At 38.9% G+C, this 19490-nt stretch overlaps 1 protein-coding gene across 1 annotated transcript in view; it reads left to right on the forward strand.

Annotated features, from left to right (window-relative positions):
* The window catches only part of MYO1E (myosin IE), a 232909-nt gene that overhangs the window by 106721 nt on the left and 106698 nt on the right, over nucleotides 1-19490 (forward strand). The window contains exons 5-6 of the mRNA XM_036735924.1: nucleotides 10764-10851; nucleotides 15595-15684. Of these exons, the coding sequence (XP_036591819.1) occupies nucleotides 10764-10851; nucleotides 15595-15684 (178 nt within the window). The remainder of the gene's footprint in view (nucleotides 1-10763; nucleotides 10852-15594; nucleotides 15685-19490) is intronic.

Below are 19490 nucleotides of genomic sequence, written 5' to 3' on the forward strand. Positions count from 1 at the left end.
TCTATTGATCTGAAATGGGCCTTAAATCTCATCTTGCCCAAAGTCCTCATTCTATAGGTCAGGAAATAAAAAGAAGCCCATTGAAAGGAAGTGACTTGGTCAAGGTCACACTTCCAAAGTGGCAGCTCCAGGCCATGACACTTGCTATGGTGGAAGGACCATTGGCTTTGGAGTCAGATGCCCTGGGTTCAAATTCTGCCTTTGCCACTTATTACTGTTGTGATGTTGGGTAAACTACTCTCTCCCTCTCTCTCTCTGGGTCTCAGTTTCCTTCCCTGGGAAATGAGGAGTTCACACTCAATGGCCTCCACGGTCCCTTCTTCTGGCTCTAAAGCTATGATCTAGCATCCTTGCAATCCCAGCATGCTATCCAAAATGCCTTCGCTGAGCTCCCTCTTCCTGTTTCCCACATGATCGAATGGCGCCCATGATACCTGGCATTAACTATAGGGCAGCGTTGGCGAATTCAATAAGATGATGTTGGCCCAGAGCTTGAGATCAAAGACCTTCTGTGTACGTGCCAGGTGTGATTGTCCTATGAGTCATTTGGAAAATGTCTGTGTGCCCAAAAGTTGGATAGAGGCTTTTGTCTCTTGTTAGTCTGAGCATTACTGTCAGTGAATCAACGCACCTTTTATTAAGCATCAGGCATTGTGCTGGGGATACAAACACAGGCAAAAATAGTCTCTGCCCTCAAGGAGCTGACAATCTGATGGGGAGATAACATGACAACTGCTATGTACAAATGAGATGTTTACAAGATACGTTGGAGATGCTATCAGAGGTGCTGGCTTGAGGGGAATCCTGGAAAGACTTCTTGTAGAAGGTGGAATTTTAGCAGAGGCTCCAAGGAAGGCAGAGACCAGGAAAGAGAACATTCTAGTTATGGGTCTTTATGATATCCAAGATAGGGTTCTTACAGTGAGAGAGGAGGGAAAACGCAGTAAGACACCAGACTCCCATGAGGTTGGGACAAGGAGACCTGGCTTCATTCCCGTAATGCTTCTGCATTAGTCTCCCTAGCAGCTGGGAGGGTTTCTTGGCATGCAATTCTCCATAACCCTCATCCACTGAGGAACAGGTGTGAGTGGGGCACTGCCAGATTTCCATATACAGTCAGTCTTTGCTTCTTGCCACAATGCACTCCTAGAAACCATGTGGTTAGATGGATTATATTTTTCCCCTCAAAATAGTGTTGTAATTGGGGGGTTGTGGTCCTGACCAAGAACTCAGTATCAAATAAATTATAACTACAGCCCAAAATGGTATAAGTAAAGCTATAATAAATATAAACCTCTATAATCATTATACAAGGGTCCCTGATGTACTGTAAAGTTTATGATTATAAGATTTCAGAGAAGGAAAGATAAATGTAGGCTAGACTAGTCAGGAAAGATCCCAAGGAAGAAGACCATCGAGGATGGAATGTGAGTAGTCCTAGTGAGTGGGAAGGAGAGCATTGGGAGAATAGCCAGAGTCAATGATGAAGGTTGCCTCTCACCCCCGGCAGAGTCATGGTAGACTATATGAGTGTAAAGTGACACACATTGTCAGGCATGGCCAAAGCATTGATTTGTTTTGCTCAAATGCACTTTGTTATGAGGGGTGGTTCCATTATGGTGGGAAGGAAAGTCAATGGAAGGTGGTAGCAGTGTAAACAAAAGAATGAACACATCAACTGCCTTTTTGGGGGGCAAGGGGGTGGGGGAGACTAGTCTGAACACAAGTTTGGCACACAGGATCACCATGCCACTTTCAAGAGACAATAAAGAAGTAGGCCTCACTGGAGCAGCAAAGGGTTTGTGTTTGTAAAGATTATGTGTAGGGAGAGATTATGTCTTATACTACTTTGCTGTGTCACACAGATGGTAGCATAGTGCTTTTTTAATACCTGATTAATTGATTACTAGTAGAGGTTGGGTTAAGTAGACAGGGAGATAGGACTGGAATAAGTAGAGTATAGCAAAACTGTTGAGGGCCTTGAATGTATAGCTATTTAGATTTCATCCTCCAAGGAACGCACAGGTTTTTCATAAAGAAAACCTATGAAAGTCATTGACTATCAAGCATTTAATTTTTTTTCACCTGTTGCTTTAGGAAATCTTTCTTGGATATTTTTTTTAAAAAGAGTTGCTTATAAAGAGTTATCTGCAAGAAGTATGCAGATTAAAGGTCCCCACATGTGCCAAATGCTATGATGGAGAAGAGAAGCATTCTGAAATAGGACTTGGTGACTGATTGGATATTAAGGAGTGAAGGGGAGAGACAAGAGGCACAAGAGATTCAGTCAGTCTCTTAAAACACACACACACACACACACACACACACACACACACACACACACACACACACACACATGCTCCGAAAGATGGTGTGAAAGCTATTGCTGCTACTGCTTGTCTTATCCCTTTATTAGCCTGTAAGTTCCTTGAGGACAGGGATTATTTCATCTTTGTAATAATATAATGAATATTTACATACATACAGTAATAAATAATATTTACATATCACTTTACATTTTATAAAGTTTTTATTCATTTGATTCCCCATACAACTCTGTATGATAGCTATTATGGATATTATCCCCATTTTACAGATAAACTGAGCCTTAAAGTTAGTATTTGCATCCAGGAATCAGCTGACTGCGAAGTCCAGAGTCCTCTCCACTGCACCACAATGCCTTCTCAATGCTATCTAGTGTAGAGTTTATAGGAGATACAGTAGGAATTTCATAAAGTTTAGGGTAAATTTTTTTTAATATTATTGTTTCCATCCTATAAATTATCTCAAAGACTTCCTAGTGGTCACCCAGCTACTATTAGTCAGAGCTAATACTCAAAAATAGGTCCAGCTTTGTCTGGGGCTCTCCCCCCTCTCGTTTGAAATTTAGTTCTTCCAGGAAAAAGAAAAAACAGTAACTCATTGTCTCACTTATCAACCATAGAAGCTGAAGGCTTGAAGGTGTCATCTTGCACCTCAAAGTACCAGCTGCATAGCCAGGTCAGAAGAAGAAGGTGACTTCCACATTCACTTCCAGGAATATAACAATTTCCATGAAACCAAGGGCAGTTGTCTTTGAAAAAACCTAGGAAAGTTTTCCCATGTTACCTTGTAATCTTCCATAAATTTGAAAGTTATTTCTTCATCCACTTAAATTTAGTAGTCATTTATTATTCACTTTGTTTCTATAAGGCCTTGTTGGTAAGCTGGTACTCAGTTGAAGTTGAAGCAAAATTCAGTCACTAATATATCTGATGGTTGTATTTGTAGATTCAATCATCTTGCAACTTCTCCCTTTCAGCACAAGGACACAGGAGGAAGGATGAGTCAGGAGGGTATTTTTATTATTGTTTTAGCCTTAGTAAGCTTTTTCTGACACCATTTCATTAGTCATTTCTGAGTAGAGCTTTAAATCTGAGGAAAATACCCCAAATTTGACTATAAGCCATGGCAAATTTTTATTTTTTTAAATTTTATTATTTATTTAAAGTGTTCTTTTCTTTTGAAATTTTGAGTTCCAAATTCTCTCCCTCCTTTCTATCCCTCCCCCATCCACTGAGAAGGCAAGCAATATGATATCAATTATGCATGTGAAATCATGCAAAACATATTACCATATTGGCCAATTTTTTTCCCCCAAAACTTATTTTTTTGTCATTCTTTTCTTTTTTAATTTTGAGTTCCATATAGTAAATTATTAACTGTTTGAACAGGAATGTGGAAACTGGTTTACTTTTGACTGAAAACAGAGAACTTAGTTAATAATCTGATTCGAACAACCTGCTGAGTAGAGGCAGGGTTGACTGGGCCACATACATAATTTAGCTGTTGTTGATGGTGTTGGAGTTTTATTAAGTGCCCACAAACAAATACTGCCTAGAAAGATGTCTACCATGTCCATTTTCTTTGCAGACCAAATGTTATGGCTTGCTTGTTTGACGACATGATGTAAATATGGGTTTATTTGCTGTTTGGAAGGGATAGAACTTTTATGCACATAGCCCTCAAAATGCTAGAAATAAAAATTGTTGCGGTCGTCATTCATTTAATTACATTTTGCCAACCTAATTCAGCAAGCATACATTAAGCAGCTACTATGTGTAATCCACCGTACTTAGTCGTAGGGAGGCAAAGATCCTTATTCACAACAAATTTAAATTCTAGTGAATTTTTGTTGGCTGAATGAATTCTACTAGGAGATGTGGCATATATTTGTGTATTTATATGATATCTTGAGAAGGAAATGATAATAATAGAATTATTAATAACTTAGCTAACATTAAATGGAAAAGTGGATCAAGTGGAGGACCTAGAAATCTAGAAGACCTGAGTTCAAATCTGGCCTTGGACACTTGTGACCCTGGGCAAGTCATCGAATCTTCCTCAGCTTCAGTTTCTTCCTCTGTAAAATGGGGATATTAATAGCACCCATCTTACAGGGCTGAAATGAAATAATACTTGTAAAGCTCTTTGCAAACCCTAAATCACTATGTAAATGCTATCTATTATTATTATAGCTGTTACTATTATCTTGTTTGATACTAAGCATTCTATGGGTGGTAGGTACAATTTTAATTTCCCTTTTATAGATGAGGAAACTCAGGCTGACAGACTTGCCCAAGTTCATGTTGTTGTTCAGTTGTGTCTCACTCTTCATGATTCTATTTGGGGTTTCTCGGCAAAGATCCTAGAGTGGTTTGCCATTTTCTTCTCCAGCTCATTTTACAGATGAGGAAACTGAGGCAAACAGAGCTAAGTGACTTGCCCAGGGTCACACAGCTAGTAAGTGTCTGAGGCTAGATTTGAACTCAGGTCTTCTTGGCTCCATGTCCAGCACTCTACCCACTGTGCCACGTAGCTGCACACCCAAGGTGTTTGTTAATTTTAGAGGCAGGATTCAAATTTAGGTCTTCCTGACTCCAAAGTCCAGCAGTCTGTCCGGTATAAAAAGGCTTCCCATTGATAGCACCTGGGCTGTTCTTGAAGGAGGGCAAGAAATCCATGACACAAGAAGCCTATAAAAAAGTCTGGAGATGGAGTACTAAGTTCTTTGCCAATGAGGGGAACATAGTAATTACATTTTAATCACCAATTTCAAGGTTTGGATTTTGTATACCTTTCCCCCCGCCCCCACTCCCTCCAAGATGAGCAGAAAAGATGTTTTGAAGAAAAAAATAAACATCTTCCCTTCAGATACTGTAGCCCTGCCAAGAAGTGACTGCATGAACTGAGTTGTTAGTGATTTTGGGCTGGCCAGAACCCTTCTTTGATGTGGCTTCTCATTCCCTTGAGATTATCTTGTCTTATGATCATCATGGTGCAAGGCTATTATTTGTTATTTCCGACTTTGTGTGAGATAGCAAATATTTTTGGCAAAAAAAGGGGTGTGCTTCCATAAAGATACAGAGAGGATTGGAGTCTTTGAGGTTTTGATCCCAGCTGATGACAGTCATTTGCCAATGAGGATTTCTAAGTCCTCCTCACATTTGTGGTTGCTTCAGCAAGGTCAGCTTTCAAATCTTCCCATTTCTGATGGCATTATTTATTACTTTATCTTCTGAACTAATTATCAATTACAGCAATGCTTTCGCCTTGTATAATCTCAGAATTTGCAGCCTCATGTTAATTTTTCATTAACTCAATTCTTTTTTACTTGAGAAATCTCTCACAAAGTTAAAAAAAAAAAAAAGCTAAGTTTGATATCAGTCAGCCTCTGGCTTCTGGAGACAGCATGGTACAGAAAAATGAACACTAAACTTGGAGCCCCAGGACCTGTGTTCAAATCCTACCTTTGCCACTTACTACTGATTTGCTTTTGGCCAAGTCACTAAACTTTTTTCTTCTCTGGCAGCTAGGTGGCACAGTAGATAGTGTTGGGTCTGGAGTCAGAAAGACTCATCTTTGTGTATTCAGATCCAGCATCAGACACTCACTAGCCATGTAACGCTGTGCAAGTCACTTAACCCTGTTTGCCTCACTTTCTTCATCTGTATAATGAGCTGGAGAAGGAAATGGTAAATCACTTCAGCCAAGAAAAACCCAAATGAAGACTCAGACACAGCTGAAACGATTGAACAACAAATTCTTATTTTATTCTCTAAAATGGCGGGGCGGGGGCACAGGGGCAGGCAAGATGATCTCTAAGATCTCTTTCAGTTTCAGATCTGTGGTGCTGTGAATCTACTCTATAAAACTCTACATGATTCTTTGGTTGAGTTTTTGCAGGTTCTTTAATATGCACTGCTCCATCATGCACCAGAAATCTATTCACCTGGAAGATCACTTCAGCCCTGAAACTCATACCCCTGAAGTATATCCTCTGGTCCTAAGGTGCCTCTCTCTGATTGAATGACTCCTCTCAGAACTTCCATTTAAGGAAGTCACCCAGGCCAGCCATCTCTTCATTTCCTAGCAGGCAACACTCCTCTGAACTTCTCCTTTACGTCCCCTTGTTGGCTACCTTCTTCCTCCCTTCTTGCTGTTGTGGTTCAGTCATTTCAGTTGGGTCTGGTCTCCGTGATCCCATTTGGGGTTTTCGTGGCACAGATACTGGAATGATTTGTTATTTCCTTCTCCAGCTCATTTTGCAGATGAGTTAATTGAGGCAAACAGGGTTAAATGACTTGTGCAGGGTAGTATCTGAGGCCAGATTTGAGGATGTCTTTCTGACTCAGCATCCTATCTTCTGTGCCCCCTAGCTACCCCCTCCCTCCCTTTGTTTTGTTTCTTTTTTCTAATTAAAGGGGCCATCCCTTGACTCATTTCTTAAAGAGGCCTGTTCACTGCATGGCTGTTAACTCACTCTAAGTGAGTACATGAAAAGGCTTTAGCCTAAAAAGGCCAAGGTCTCCCAATGCATCCTGGTCCATCTCCAGTCATCCTGCTGAGTATCAGGCCCCTGGATCCAGATGGCTCTGGAGGAGAAAGTGAGACCTTGCACAGCCCTCTCTCACTCAAAACCAAGTCAACTGCAAGTCCTGTCATCATTTCCCTGATATCATGGACAAACACAACAATCTATTGTCTTATCTATTAGAACATAAACTCCTTGAAGGCAGGGACTGTCTTTTTGCTATATGCCTAGCATATAGTAGGTGATTAATAAATGCTTACTGACTGATCTGACTAAAAAGTGAGCCCCATCTGAATTACTCAGGTTGGACTAGTAAGGTCTAAAGAAATACAGCTAAGTAGAAAGCATGTTTACTCTCACCAAAAAATGAAGAAACACATTTGTACTATATTTAATGAAAAGGAACAAATGCTATTAAAATTACTAGTATTGTAGTACAAGGCCTGTACTTGGGGGCAAAGAGGGTAGGATAGGTGCATCTCATCTATAGGTGAACTTGACCCTGGTGATCCTGTAGTATTCCACTGGAAGAAATGCATTGTGGTATCATGAATTTATATCTGATAGCAGTGGCAGAAATGTATTGAAATCATTTTATTGTTCTTTGATGCAAAATGACCCTATACCTGCTTGCAAAAAAAAAGTCCTTGGAGCTAATAATTAATTTACTGTCATAAGTAGTTTATGTTTTGTAAGCCACTCTTCTGATTTCTTGTTGAATTTATACCACATGTTCCAATTTCTGTAATGACTGTGTATGGAAACATCAAATTATACTCCTATTTATACTGACATTTTGAAAGAAATCTGTGAGAGTTTTTGTTCGAAAGTGTCTCAGAGCATTTTAGCAGCTGGTTTTCTAAACATAAAGAAAATAAACTCATAGGATAGTTTTTTCATTCAGTTGGGAGTCAATTTATAAAAACTAAGTTAGAAAAGGGAGTTCACCTTCCCTGTTACCATAAGCAAAGCTGATGGTGCTGACATCTGTGAGATGCCGGTTAATCGTTTTATGTTCCGTTCACTGTTACTTGGCTTTAGTCTTTCATTGGTGCTATGCCCAAGAGAAGGAAAACAGTTGACTTTACCAGGGAGAGCATCAGGTATAATTATGGTTCCATATACTTACTATATAATTCAGGTAATTGTAACATTCCATTATTGTATGATATTGTGAGCAAATTACCGGTTCAAATCAATAATACTCTTTAAAAGTGTATGTAAATTGAAACCCAGTAATGACAACTCAGATCAATGTCTAGACAATTTCTAATTTCAATTGAAGCTACTGAAAGAGACAACAAATTGCTGAACATTTAGAGGTCTTAATTCCATACCAGAAGCCCTTACTTAATGTATAAAATCAGTATTTTCCCTCCCATTGTAATTTGTTTTCATTTGCTTTCAGGAAAGGAGAAAAATTTAAGTTTTCTATCATTTTCTTCACTACAATTGTAAGGGACAGGAGGCAATGCTATCAGGTGTTTTTTTTAATTTGTTTTAATTTATGGAATAAAACAAGTGTTTCATCATAGTGTAATAAGATAGATGATGGCATATGAAACTACAAATAAATTCTGTACAACTTACTATTCCTTTTAAGAATATAATAAAATTATGTTGTAAATTTCTTTCCTTTTCCCCTTTTTTTCTTCCTTCCCCCCACCCACCCTAGAGATGGCTACCATTAGACACAAATAGATAAATAAAATTATTCTGTGCATACTACTATTTATCAATTCTTTCCCTGGATGCTTTTATTAAACTTAACAGGATGGATAGGGTTTTTTTCCTTTTCTTTTCTCTCTTCCAATCTAATCCAACAAGCATCTATTTAGCACCTGTTATGTACCAGACAGTGCTGGTTGCTGAGGATACAAAGGTAAAGCAAAAAACAATGCCTGTTGTCAAGAAGCTTGCCATCTGTTGAGCGCATAGACGTCAGCAGCCATGTCTGTCAATCAGTCGCCAAGAACTTTCTACTCATGACAATGAACAACTTTAAGAATCTAGTATTTCATCAGTGGGGTTATTCTCCCATTGTATCTGCTAACACAGACCCTCTATCCCTTCTGAGAGGGTTTGCAAGAATGACTAACGCTGAAAAATATACCATCCCTTTGGCTAACCTGGTGATGGACTCCTGCAGACTCAACCAGCCCAGTCCTCAGACAATAGACACATACCTATCTGTACATACATACATATGTGTATATATGTTTAATGACCGACACTGCAAGACTGCAAGCTTCTTGAGGGCAGGGCCTGTATCCCAAGCACTGAGCACAGTGCCTAGGCAGAGTAGGTACTTAATAAATGTTTGATTCAAAGGACTCATGATGGAAAATGCTATCCACCTCTAGAGAAAGAACTTATGGCATCTGAAAGCAGACAGAAATATACTATTTTTCACTTTCTTTCTTTTTTTGGTTTGAGTTTTATTTCACAAAATGACTAATATGGAAATACATTTTACATGATTGTACAAGTATAGCCTATATAAGATTGCTTACCATCTCAGGGAAGAGAAGGAGGGAGGGTTAGAATTTGGCACTCGAAACTTTTTTAAAAAATTGTTAAAAATTGTTTTTACATATAATTGGGGAAAAATAAGATATTATTTGAAGACTTAAAAAAATAAATGTTTGATTGATTGATGTTTAGGATACTCTTTATGTATGTACATATGTAAGTATGTATATGGGGCAGCTAGGTGGTACAGTGGTTAGAGTGCCAGGCTTAGAGTTAGGAAAATTCCTCTTCCTGAATTCAAATCTGACCTCAGACCCTTAGTAGCTAGTGTGACCTTGGGCAAGTCACTTAACCCTATTTGCCTCAGTTCCTCGTCTGTAAAATGGGACAAAGAAGGAGATGGCAAACCATCTCAGTATCTTTGCCAAGAAAACCCCAAATAAGGTCCCAAAGAGTCTGAAATCACTGAATAACAATAAAAGAATAAAGCAAGCACCGATAGTTGTTGTTCCAGTTTCCCTGTTAATGTGATAGAGAGCTAATGCCTACCACCACAATATGGCGGTAGCAGCAACAAGCTCCATCTGGAAACCTTTAATAGACAAGAGTTCCTGTTCTCCCTTCCCAAACAAAAACCTCAAACTCTATTTATAAGCATGGAGCAAACCAAGGTTTCCAAATAAAGTTTGAGACTAAACTTAAGTTGCTGAGGTCCCTAAATTCTGACCTCTTCATCATGCTAATTCTGTGCAGTGGTAGGAAGAATATACATCTGAAAAAAAAAAAAAGGAATATACATCTGACTTGATTTCAGCATATACTGTACAGGAAAGGATAGAATTGTGAAGAGTAGACAGCTATTTCAAAAACACACACACACGCACACAGCAGAACATGCCATAAAACTGAAGAACAGGAAGGCAGTTCTTTGTTGTTCAGGATATGATTAATATTGCCTCATCATTTAATTTTGGAATGTCTAAAATAAGGAAGCCTACATCAGTTCCAGGCAAATAGCTTGAAATCTGATATTTTTTCTATCCCTTTAAAAAAATTTTAAGCCTAATCGTTTATTTATTTTCATTCGTTTGCCAAAAAAAGAAAAAAAGAAAGCTTCACAGGGGTACTAGTCCAATTGGTAATGAATTCCACACCCCCAAAGCAAGAGAGCAATATCGCTTTCTGTAGAGAACTTTGTAGCAGGTACATTCAATGGGGGTGACATTTCTTTTCTAAGTCTCCTTGAAGAGATGGAATTGTTTTGGTTTTACCCATCAATTAAATGTATTATTAAGCTTTTCATGGAAACCACTTGTTTGGCAGAGCCCTAGTGTTTCTCACTTCTCCATTCAATTTCACACATTTTTAATCAGTTCCTCATTGGTGTTATGTCATGAGTCACTTCATAGATGTTTTCTGTGTGCTTTTCTCTCTTCAGTGGTGAAAGCGGTGCTGGAAAGACTGTAGCTGCCAAGTACATCATGAGTTACATCTCCAGAATTTCTGGGGGTGGCCCCAAAGTCCAGGTGAGTTGATGGAGGCCACTCAGGCCCAGAGTGAGACATTCTGAGGCCCTGAGGTATGTCAAGATTCCAGAAAGAATCCACAAGAATGAATCAAGTCCCTTTTTGTTGTTCTTGTTTTGACTAAAATTTCAATGCAGAATTGAACAAGTAACCAAATAGCCTATCTCTAAACAAGCACAAAGAGAAGGCAAATTGGCAACTGTTGGAAGTTAGCCGTGGCCCACACTTCTGTGGTTTGTATCTTACTTTAAAACCTTGTGATGGTCTGTTTAAAATGTTTTCAAAGGTTAAATTCTGGTGAGGTTTTATCAAAGATCTTTCAGAACCAGTTTTTAATCAATCAATCATAGAATGACAAAATTAGGAAAATCAGAGTGGGGGGGATCTTATTTGGGAAGGAGGGGGTTCAGAAGAGAGACACTGTGTGATAGTGGACGGAGGCCTGGACTTGAGATTTGGAGGACTCGGAGTCAAGTCTCACCTCTGACACTCGCTTAACTGTGTGACCCAGACAACTCTGTAAGAATATCCATTATACATGAATTTCTGATCTGCATCTGTGGAGAGTTATCACAACAATGAAATAATAAATCTAGGCAAAAGAGAAGAGTTCCATTTTAGACATATTAAGTTCAAGTTGACCATGAACAGAGCTGGGGTAAGGCCTTGTATACTCTAGGGATCCTTTAAAATTATGTCCCATGTGTCTACTAAGGGCTTTGAACTTTGAACTAGAACACATGTGACCTGATTTATCAGAAAAGGAAATTCCATGTCTTGGAAAAAGGTCCTGTCATTGAAAATACATGCATTTATTCTTCAAAATATTTCCCATGTTGCACTCCATTGTTCTACTTTAGGCAGCTCCCTAGCTTGTCTAGTCCTAGTCCTATTTCTGATCATGGCATGTCCAGATTGAAATGTCTTACATTGGAAATAATGGGTCTAGAACACCACAGAGAGGTAAGGACTAGAGATGCTAACCTGAGAATCATTCACATAGCAGGGAGATATAACATTGTGAAAATGGATAAGCCTTCTAGGGGGGTGGGTTTTAAAGAAGAATCAATGACTTCACCTTGGAATATTTCCACCCAGAAAGGACAAACTAGTAATGAATACAGAGAATAACTGTCATAGAAGCCTAGAGAGGAAATTGTTTGAAGAAGTGAGAACAGTTAACAATGTCACACTACAAAGAATTGAAGGAGAATGAGGATGAATCAAAAGCAATTGAGTCTGTTTATTGGAGACCTGTAAGAAAGGAGCTTCAGGAGTGTCACTGGATAGAAGCCATTAGCAAGCAATTAGTGATGAAAAGAAGGTAGTGGGTATAAAACATTCTGCAACTTTTATAGCTAAACAAAAAAAAGAAATAGTAGGAATTTCGTGGCTCAACTATGGTTTGTTTGGTTTCTTTCCTCTCATGAACAAGGTATTTTGTGTATATTGTAGGCAAAAAAGAGGAGCCAATTAAGAGGCAGGGTGATTAAAGATGAAAGGGGGGGAGACTAATTTAGAAAGGAAGGTCTTAGGAAGAAGCCACAGGAAGTGACTTAAGAGCACTAGCAATAAGGGTCAGGTAGACAGGGCCAGCCAGAGAGTCAACAGTTAGGTAAAAGTAAGAGAGCTTGCAGAACTGAAGAACAAATGAAGGAAGGTCCCAGCCAATGAAAGAAGACAAACAAGAATTAAAATGGAAGCTAACTGTTAGCACAATGACAGCGGCTTTGAAAAAGAAAGATCCTTTTGGCATTCTCATGGCCTGGCTCTTCAACCCAAGTACCAGACACTGATGACCTGCAAGACAGTATAGTTTCCTGAAGCACTGAATATACATGGAAAGGGGAGGTGGACTTGAATGGTTTCCTCTGAGGGCATGAAAAGAAGTAGGATCTGGGCAAGGTACTTCTTATTCTCTATCTTCAAGATGAGATTAGATAGAGCTGAAGTGGATAGAAGAAGTCATCTACTCCCAGTCCCCTCATTTTCTTATATATCAGGAAATTGAGGCCCAGAAGGAATATGTGATTTGCCTAACCCAGGTTCTCTAAGCCCAAAACCAGTTCTCTTTCCACAGTACCATATCCTCTGTTCTAACACATGTTCAGTGACTTGCTAGTACAGAATTGATGTTTCAACAGAAATGACCAGGAAGTGGTAAGAACATCAAGTTGCCACTTTCTGATGCCCTTCAGTGGGCATCATCTTCTAAGTATCAGTTCCCTTTTTTTAAATTTGATGATCTCATCTCCCAAATCACTATCACATCATGTTTCCTCTCTCCCCACTTCCATACCAATTACTATCTTACCCACTGCAGTCAGTGATGTGCTGCTCACCATAATGTTGTCAAATATCAAAATCCTATTGGGCTTCATTCATATATATTTAAAAAGAAGTAAAATTAAGTCCTAGAAGGCATAAAAGTTATGGGGGAGGGGCGGGGAGAGAGAGAGAGAGAGAGAGAGAGAGAGAGAGAGAGAGAGACTCCCCAAGTTTGCGAATGAAGTATATGAATCCTATATATTTCATTGTGGAAAGTGAGATTGCCCTGACAGGATAGGTCAGAGAAGACTAAAGCAATGTTTTTTAGGTGGTGTGGATGAGATCACAGATCTATTGAAGTATGAGATATTTTTGGTCCATAGCAACTTGCAAAACCATGGAGAATTTGCAACATCGCAGTGGAGTGATTACCCATATTGATAAAAATCATAGCTCTTCTGAAGTGGTATAGTAAGGAAAGGCAGCATGGTATAGTAGAAAGAGTACTGGCCCTGAAGTTGTGGGACCTGGATTCAAGTCCTACCACTGATACATACTAGCTATGTGAACACGAGTTAATCTTTCAACCTTCCTCAGTTTCTCCGTTTATAGAATAAGAGGGTTAGATCAGATGGCCTTTGAGGTCCCTTCCATTTTGAGATCTATAACACTCTGATCTTTAGAAGTATAGATATAACCTTTGGGAACCACTTTGCCCTCCTACAATATGTCCCTTGGTCTCATTATTATTATTAGTAATAATCATTTTAATATTTTGGTAGTTTGTTAGTTGCTAGTCTGCAGACTTGTAGTTTAAGATTCCATTCTTCCTGTTTTTCCATGAAGACAATGATGTGGGATTCCTGGCTTAGAATTAGTCAGTAGCAAAGAGAAAGAATAACCCAGAAATTTGTTATTTCTGGAACGTAATTGTCCATAGCCTGTGAGTAATTAAAAGTACAAGAAATGACTCATTTTTGTTTCAGATACCTCATCAGTATTAACTAATGTCTATTGAACTGTCTCATGGGCATAAAGGGAGGCTACACACCATGCAGATAGGTAGGGCTGATGATGCTGTGAAAGTCAAATTCAGCCTTCCAGTGTAGGACTCACAAGCCCTTGCCCAGTCAAGGATCAGCTTCTATAGATCTACAGACCGTGGCTTCTCAGTCTTTTGGTGCAAAGGATCTGTACTTTATGATTCCAGTGAAATCACTGAGTGGGTGGGTGATTACTGACAGTACAGTCTCTTGGGGGAGAATGGGAGGAGACACTGAGCTGACCAAGCCTCCCAACAAATCTATCAGAACTGGGTGTGGCAGTGTCAATGAACTTGGAGGTTTACCAGCTAAGACTTGAGATAGGCCAGTATATTCTAATCTTGTAGGATTATAGATTTAGAGTCAGAAGGTACCTCAGAGGTCCCTGATTCTAGTCCCCTCATTTTATAGATTAAGAAATCGAGACCTAAAAAAGTTGAATGATTTGCTGGAGATCACATGGGTAGGGAGCATCAGAGCTGGAATTTGAATCCAAGTCTTTTGACCGCCCCCCACCCCCAAATCCAGTACTCATTTCCCTGAACCATACTTTCCTGGCTAGGGACCTATTCCAGTGGACCTTTCATTGAATAGAAGACTGAATGATGAAGGAGGCAAATAGAGGTTTAGGAAAGCTCAATTTTAAAGAATAAACTCTATATAGATGCCTATAATCTAGCCATTCTTGTTAATAAATTTAGAAACTGTGGTATTCACATTACTAGGTCTGTATCCCAAAGAAATCAAAGGGGGGAAAGGGACCTATAGGTATAAAAATTATTTATATCAGCTCTTTCTGGTTGAAAAGAATTGGAAGCTGAAGGAATGCCCATTAATTGTAGAATGGCTGAATAAGCTATGGTCTATGAATGAGATGGAATACTGTTGTTCTATAAGAGATGATGAAGGGGATGGTTTCAGAGAAACCTGTATGAACTAATGCAAAGTGAAGTGAGCAGAACAATTTACACCGTGAGGCAATATTGTAATGACGAACAAATTTGAAAGATTTAGGATCAACAAAATGACCAACCGAAATTCCAGAGGACTCATGATGAAGTGCACTACCTGTTTCCTGATTTAGGTGGTGGAATGCAGATTGAGACTTTTTTTTTTTGACATGGCCAATGTGGCAATTTTGCAGGATTGTAGATGTTTGTAACAAGAGTTTTGTTTTTCTTTCTTAATTGGCAGGGGCAAGGCAGTGAGGATAGATTTTTTACAGATTAAAAAAAATCATAAAATTTTTAAAAGAAAGAAAACATGTTCTTCTGTGCAGGCTTAGATGCATCTAAGACAATAGGAAATTAAATACATATTAACAGGCAATTGCTTTTTTCCCTCTTTATCCTATTCACTACCAGACAGCCATTCTTTATAATAAAGAATTGAACATACAAGGTTTTTTGTTTTGTGTCCCATTTTTTTTTAGCATGTAAAGGACATCATTCTACAATCCAACCCACTATTGGAAGCCTTTGGAAATGCCAAGACTGTACGGAATAACAACTCCAGCAGATTTGTAAGTCTGTCCCTAAGCACTCAATCAAATGGTCCAATTCAATCGAACTTGCTTTCTATTTCTGACATTCCTGAATTGGGTTTTGCAATATCTATCCATCCCAAAGGAAAATCTGGCTTTTTAAATTTTCTTGGGAGGCATCCTTCTTAATCGTTTCTTTCTTTTCCAGATCCAGTTGTTGACTGGCTTCCATCACACATTGATTGTAGTTATTTGTAAGCATTTGATAATGTAAATAAGATCATTTTCAAGATTCTCCTGAACCCAAAGCCTTATTTTAAAAAAATCAGAATTCATGAAGAGAGCAGATTGGGCCAGAAGAGACGAATAAATCAGTCTTAATTTTTCTGCCAAACAAATTTTATAACAAAGTCTAGAACAGAGGTTCAGGCTTCACCACTAAGCCAGACTGATTTAGCTGCCTGGAAGTTTACTCAGGGAGCACTGAAGGGTGAAACTCTCGTTTACCTCAGTGTCTGGTGGAACCTTCTCAGCTGTCAGTCAGGATGATGTCAACCTCGGCACCAACAGTGTTGTATCTCCTGTTCTTGGTATTTATTTGCCCCTGGGCTTCTTTTTGCTGATAGCTAATAAGAATGATGGTAACAAGCATTTATGTGACATTTTTAAGTTTTGCAAAGCAATATATGTATGTTGTCTCATCCGATCCTCATGACTCTATAAGGTAGATGTTATTATTATCTTCATTTTATAGATGAAGAAACAAACTGAGAGGGGTTCAAGTGACTTGTCCAGGGTCACAGCTAGTATTTGAGACTAGATTTGAACTCAGGTCTTCCTGACTCCAGGCCCAGCATTCTATCCTCTTTGCCTGTTGGATAATAGTATCTCACATCTATACAAGTCACAGTTGCAAAGTCCTTTCCTAAGTTTCTCCTATTTGAGTCTTCCTTGATCCATTTAAGCCAATAGACCCTGATGAACTACAGGGATTTGGTTGGTATCATTAAATATTTAAAAAGCTTTCATAGGAAGAGGGAATAGACATGTTCCACTTATCCCCAAAGGACAGAAGTAAAAACACCTAAATAGAAGCTGCAAACAGGCAAATTTAGTTTTATTCCACAGTGGAATGGGCTGCCTCCACAGGTAGTGTGCTCCTCCTTACTGGATGGCTTTTAGCCAAAGGCTGATAAGCTACTTATATAAGATAGTCCAGCTAGGTGACACAGCGGATAGAGGGCTAAACCTGGAGTCAAAAGGACCTGGATTCAAATTTAGCCTTAGAAACTTACTAGCTGTGTGACCTTGGGTAAGTCACTTAACCACTGTTGGACTCAATTTTCCCATCTCTAAAATTTGGAAAATAAGAGCACCTACCTTCCAGGGTCTTAGTGAGGATCAAGTGAGATATTTGTAAACTTCTTAAAAGTGCTATGAAAATGCCAATTCATCATCGTCATCATCATTAGAGGGATACTTGGTTTAGATTAGTTGGCCTTTAGAATTAGAATCCTTTAGCATTCTGAAATTGTTACCTTCACAGAAACCCTGAAATAGGTAGTGCAGAATAAAGTGAGATTAAATGACCAAGCATGTAAAAAAAATGCTTTGCAAGTGTTATACAAATAGGTACTGTTATTGTAGTTACTATCATACCCGTTGTATAGAAAAGCAAAGTAAGGCCTCGAGAGGTGACTTGCCCAAGGTCACACAATGAATGGCAGGGCCCATGCTCAGACTCGAAGACTCCTAGCTGGAAAAGGGCATACGTAGCTCTTTCTGCTACATGGTGCTGTCTCCCAAATGAAGTCATCTCTGATAGAGAAGTCTCTGTTCAAAAGCATCAATGTATCGTGTTGGGGTTTAGATAGTATCTGGACTATAGTTTATTCTGGGCACTGAAGTACTATGGAAAAGCTAATGGGAGTCATTCTGAGCCTCTTTCATGAATGAATGAGACTTTTAAAGGAGAAAAGTAATCTTTTTTTTCCTTTAAATCAGTATAATGGGAAGTTTCTAACTTTAAAAAAGAGCCCTGTGAAATTCCCACATAACTCTCACATTCCCTAATGATTTATGCCCGTCACTCTAATGACCTTTCACTCCCCTCAGCCCAGTGTTATTTGAGATATTTACCTCACATCATAATGTTTCTTTTTCTGCTTGATGCCTGCACTCCATTTGACGTGGAGAAAGTTCCGAGGGGGCCAGGGTTGGGTTAGGGGAGGAAGTGGGGGTGGGGGTGAGAAGTGGGGAACCAGATTATGGACCAATTTTCCCCATACTACTTTTTATATATTATTTTATATATTTCTTAGTCTATTTAATCTTTTAAAGAAATGCTAAAACTTTACCAGGCTGCACAATTTACTTTTCTTTTCAAAACAGCCGGCCTTCCCCATAGGGGCCACCCTGGCAATAAAATCAATGAAGTAAGCCTTCTTTCCTCTTTTCCCAGTGTGTAAATTGTACTGGGCTTAGGAAAGTAGCCAAGTGTCTGTGACAGTCTTGTTTGCATATTTACCCTCACCCCATGCCATTTTAGGAAGAAAAGTACATGATTTTTTTTTTCTTGGGGAAAAAAAAAACTTTAATTTTTGAAGGCTCTTCCTGAAATGATTACAATTCATTACAGCAGTCTATTGAAATGAATTTTCTTTTCTGGGTTTTTGTTTTGTTTTCTTCAACATAGAATTGAGATAAGAAGTCAGGTAGAGGGAGGGGGAAGTGAGGAAGGGTAAGGTCTGATGAATGGTTGCTGTCTGGATGAATTCTGGGTTGTTGGTTTTGGTTTTTGTTCTCCCCTTCTCTCCAGAAGTTAAAATGTGTATGGCACTGTGGTGGGTGCTGAGGACAGGTGGGGAAAAAATACACATCATCATCCCTGTCCTCCAGTAGCTTACAGTCTAATTTCTGTTAAGTAGGAAGGAAAATAAATACTAAAAAGTCTTTCTCTCTCTGATATGAGTTTAGGCTGGTCACTAAGAGATTAAATAGTTAAAGAATACTTTCCTGATAATGACAGTGTTAGGTGATAATTCCCCTATCAGGTAATTAAAGCATAATTCCATTCTCTTAATAAGGTGGTTACCAGTACCTTTTAAAAACTAATTAGTCCAATACTTTCATTACTAAAGAGGGGGTGTTTTTGTTTGTCCTCCATCAAATATATTCTTGGCTATTCGTATTGTTGTCATTAGCTAATGTTTATATAGCACTTTAAGATTTGCAAAGTGTTTTACTTATGTTAAAGGGCAGTTCATGTTCATTTCTTTTAAATAGAAGCATATACAGTAGCAGTATGGGCAGGTAGGTCCTACAGTCAGGAGGACTTGAATTCAAATCCAGCCTCAGATTCTTACTAGCTGTGTGACCTTGGGCAAGTCACTTAATCCTATTTGCCTCTGTTCCTCATCTATAAGATAAACTGGAGAAGGAAACGGCTAACTACTCCAGTATCTTTGCCAAGAGAACCCCAAATGGGTGGTTACTTATTTTAACCACTCTTGACTGATATGATACAGAAAGGGACAAAGTAAAAGAAATCCAGCTACTTTAATAAAATGTTATACTCAGTGACTGTTTTCTGGTTTTTAATGGTTCTTATCTTATCTTATCCCAAACTGAGGGGCAGTATTTTTGATAATAGCCATAAAGCCAGCCAAGCAGGAATTCTGCTATCAGCTGACCAGGCTGCCAAAGTTCACCATCATCCGGGCAAAGGCAATGCATGGTCTCTCCACCCCTTTCCTTTTTAGGATTGAAATGTCAGTGAGGAGGAATGGGGGTACATCATGTGAATAAGCACAGTATTTATTTGATCCAGTGAAGCTAGAAGGATA

Source organism: Trichosurus vulpecula, chromosome 8 (genome assembly GCF_011100635.1).
Source record: "Trichosurus vulpecula isolate mTriVul1 chromosome 8, mTriVul1.pri, whole genome shotgun sequence".
NCBI lineage: Eukaryota > Metazoa > Chordata > Mammalia > Diprotodontia > Phalangeridae > Trichosurus > Trichosurus vulpecula.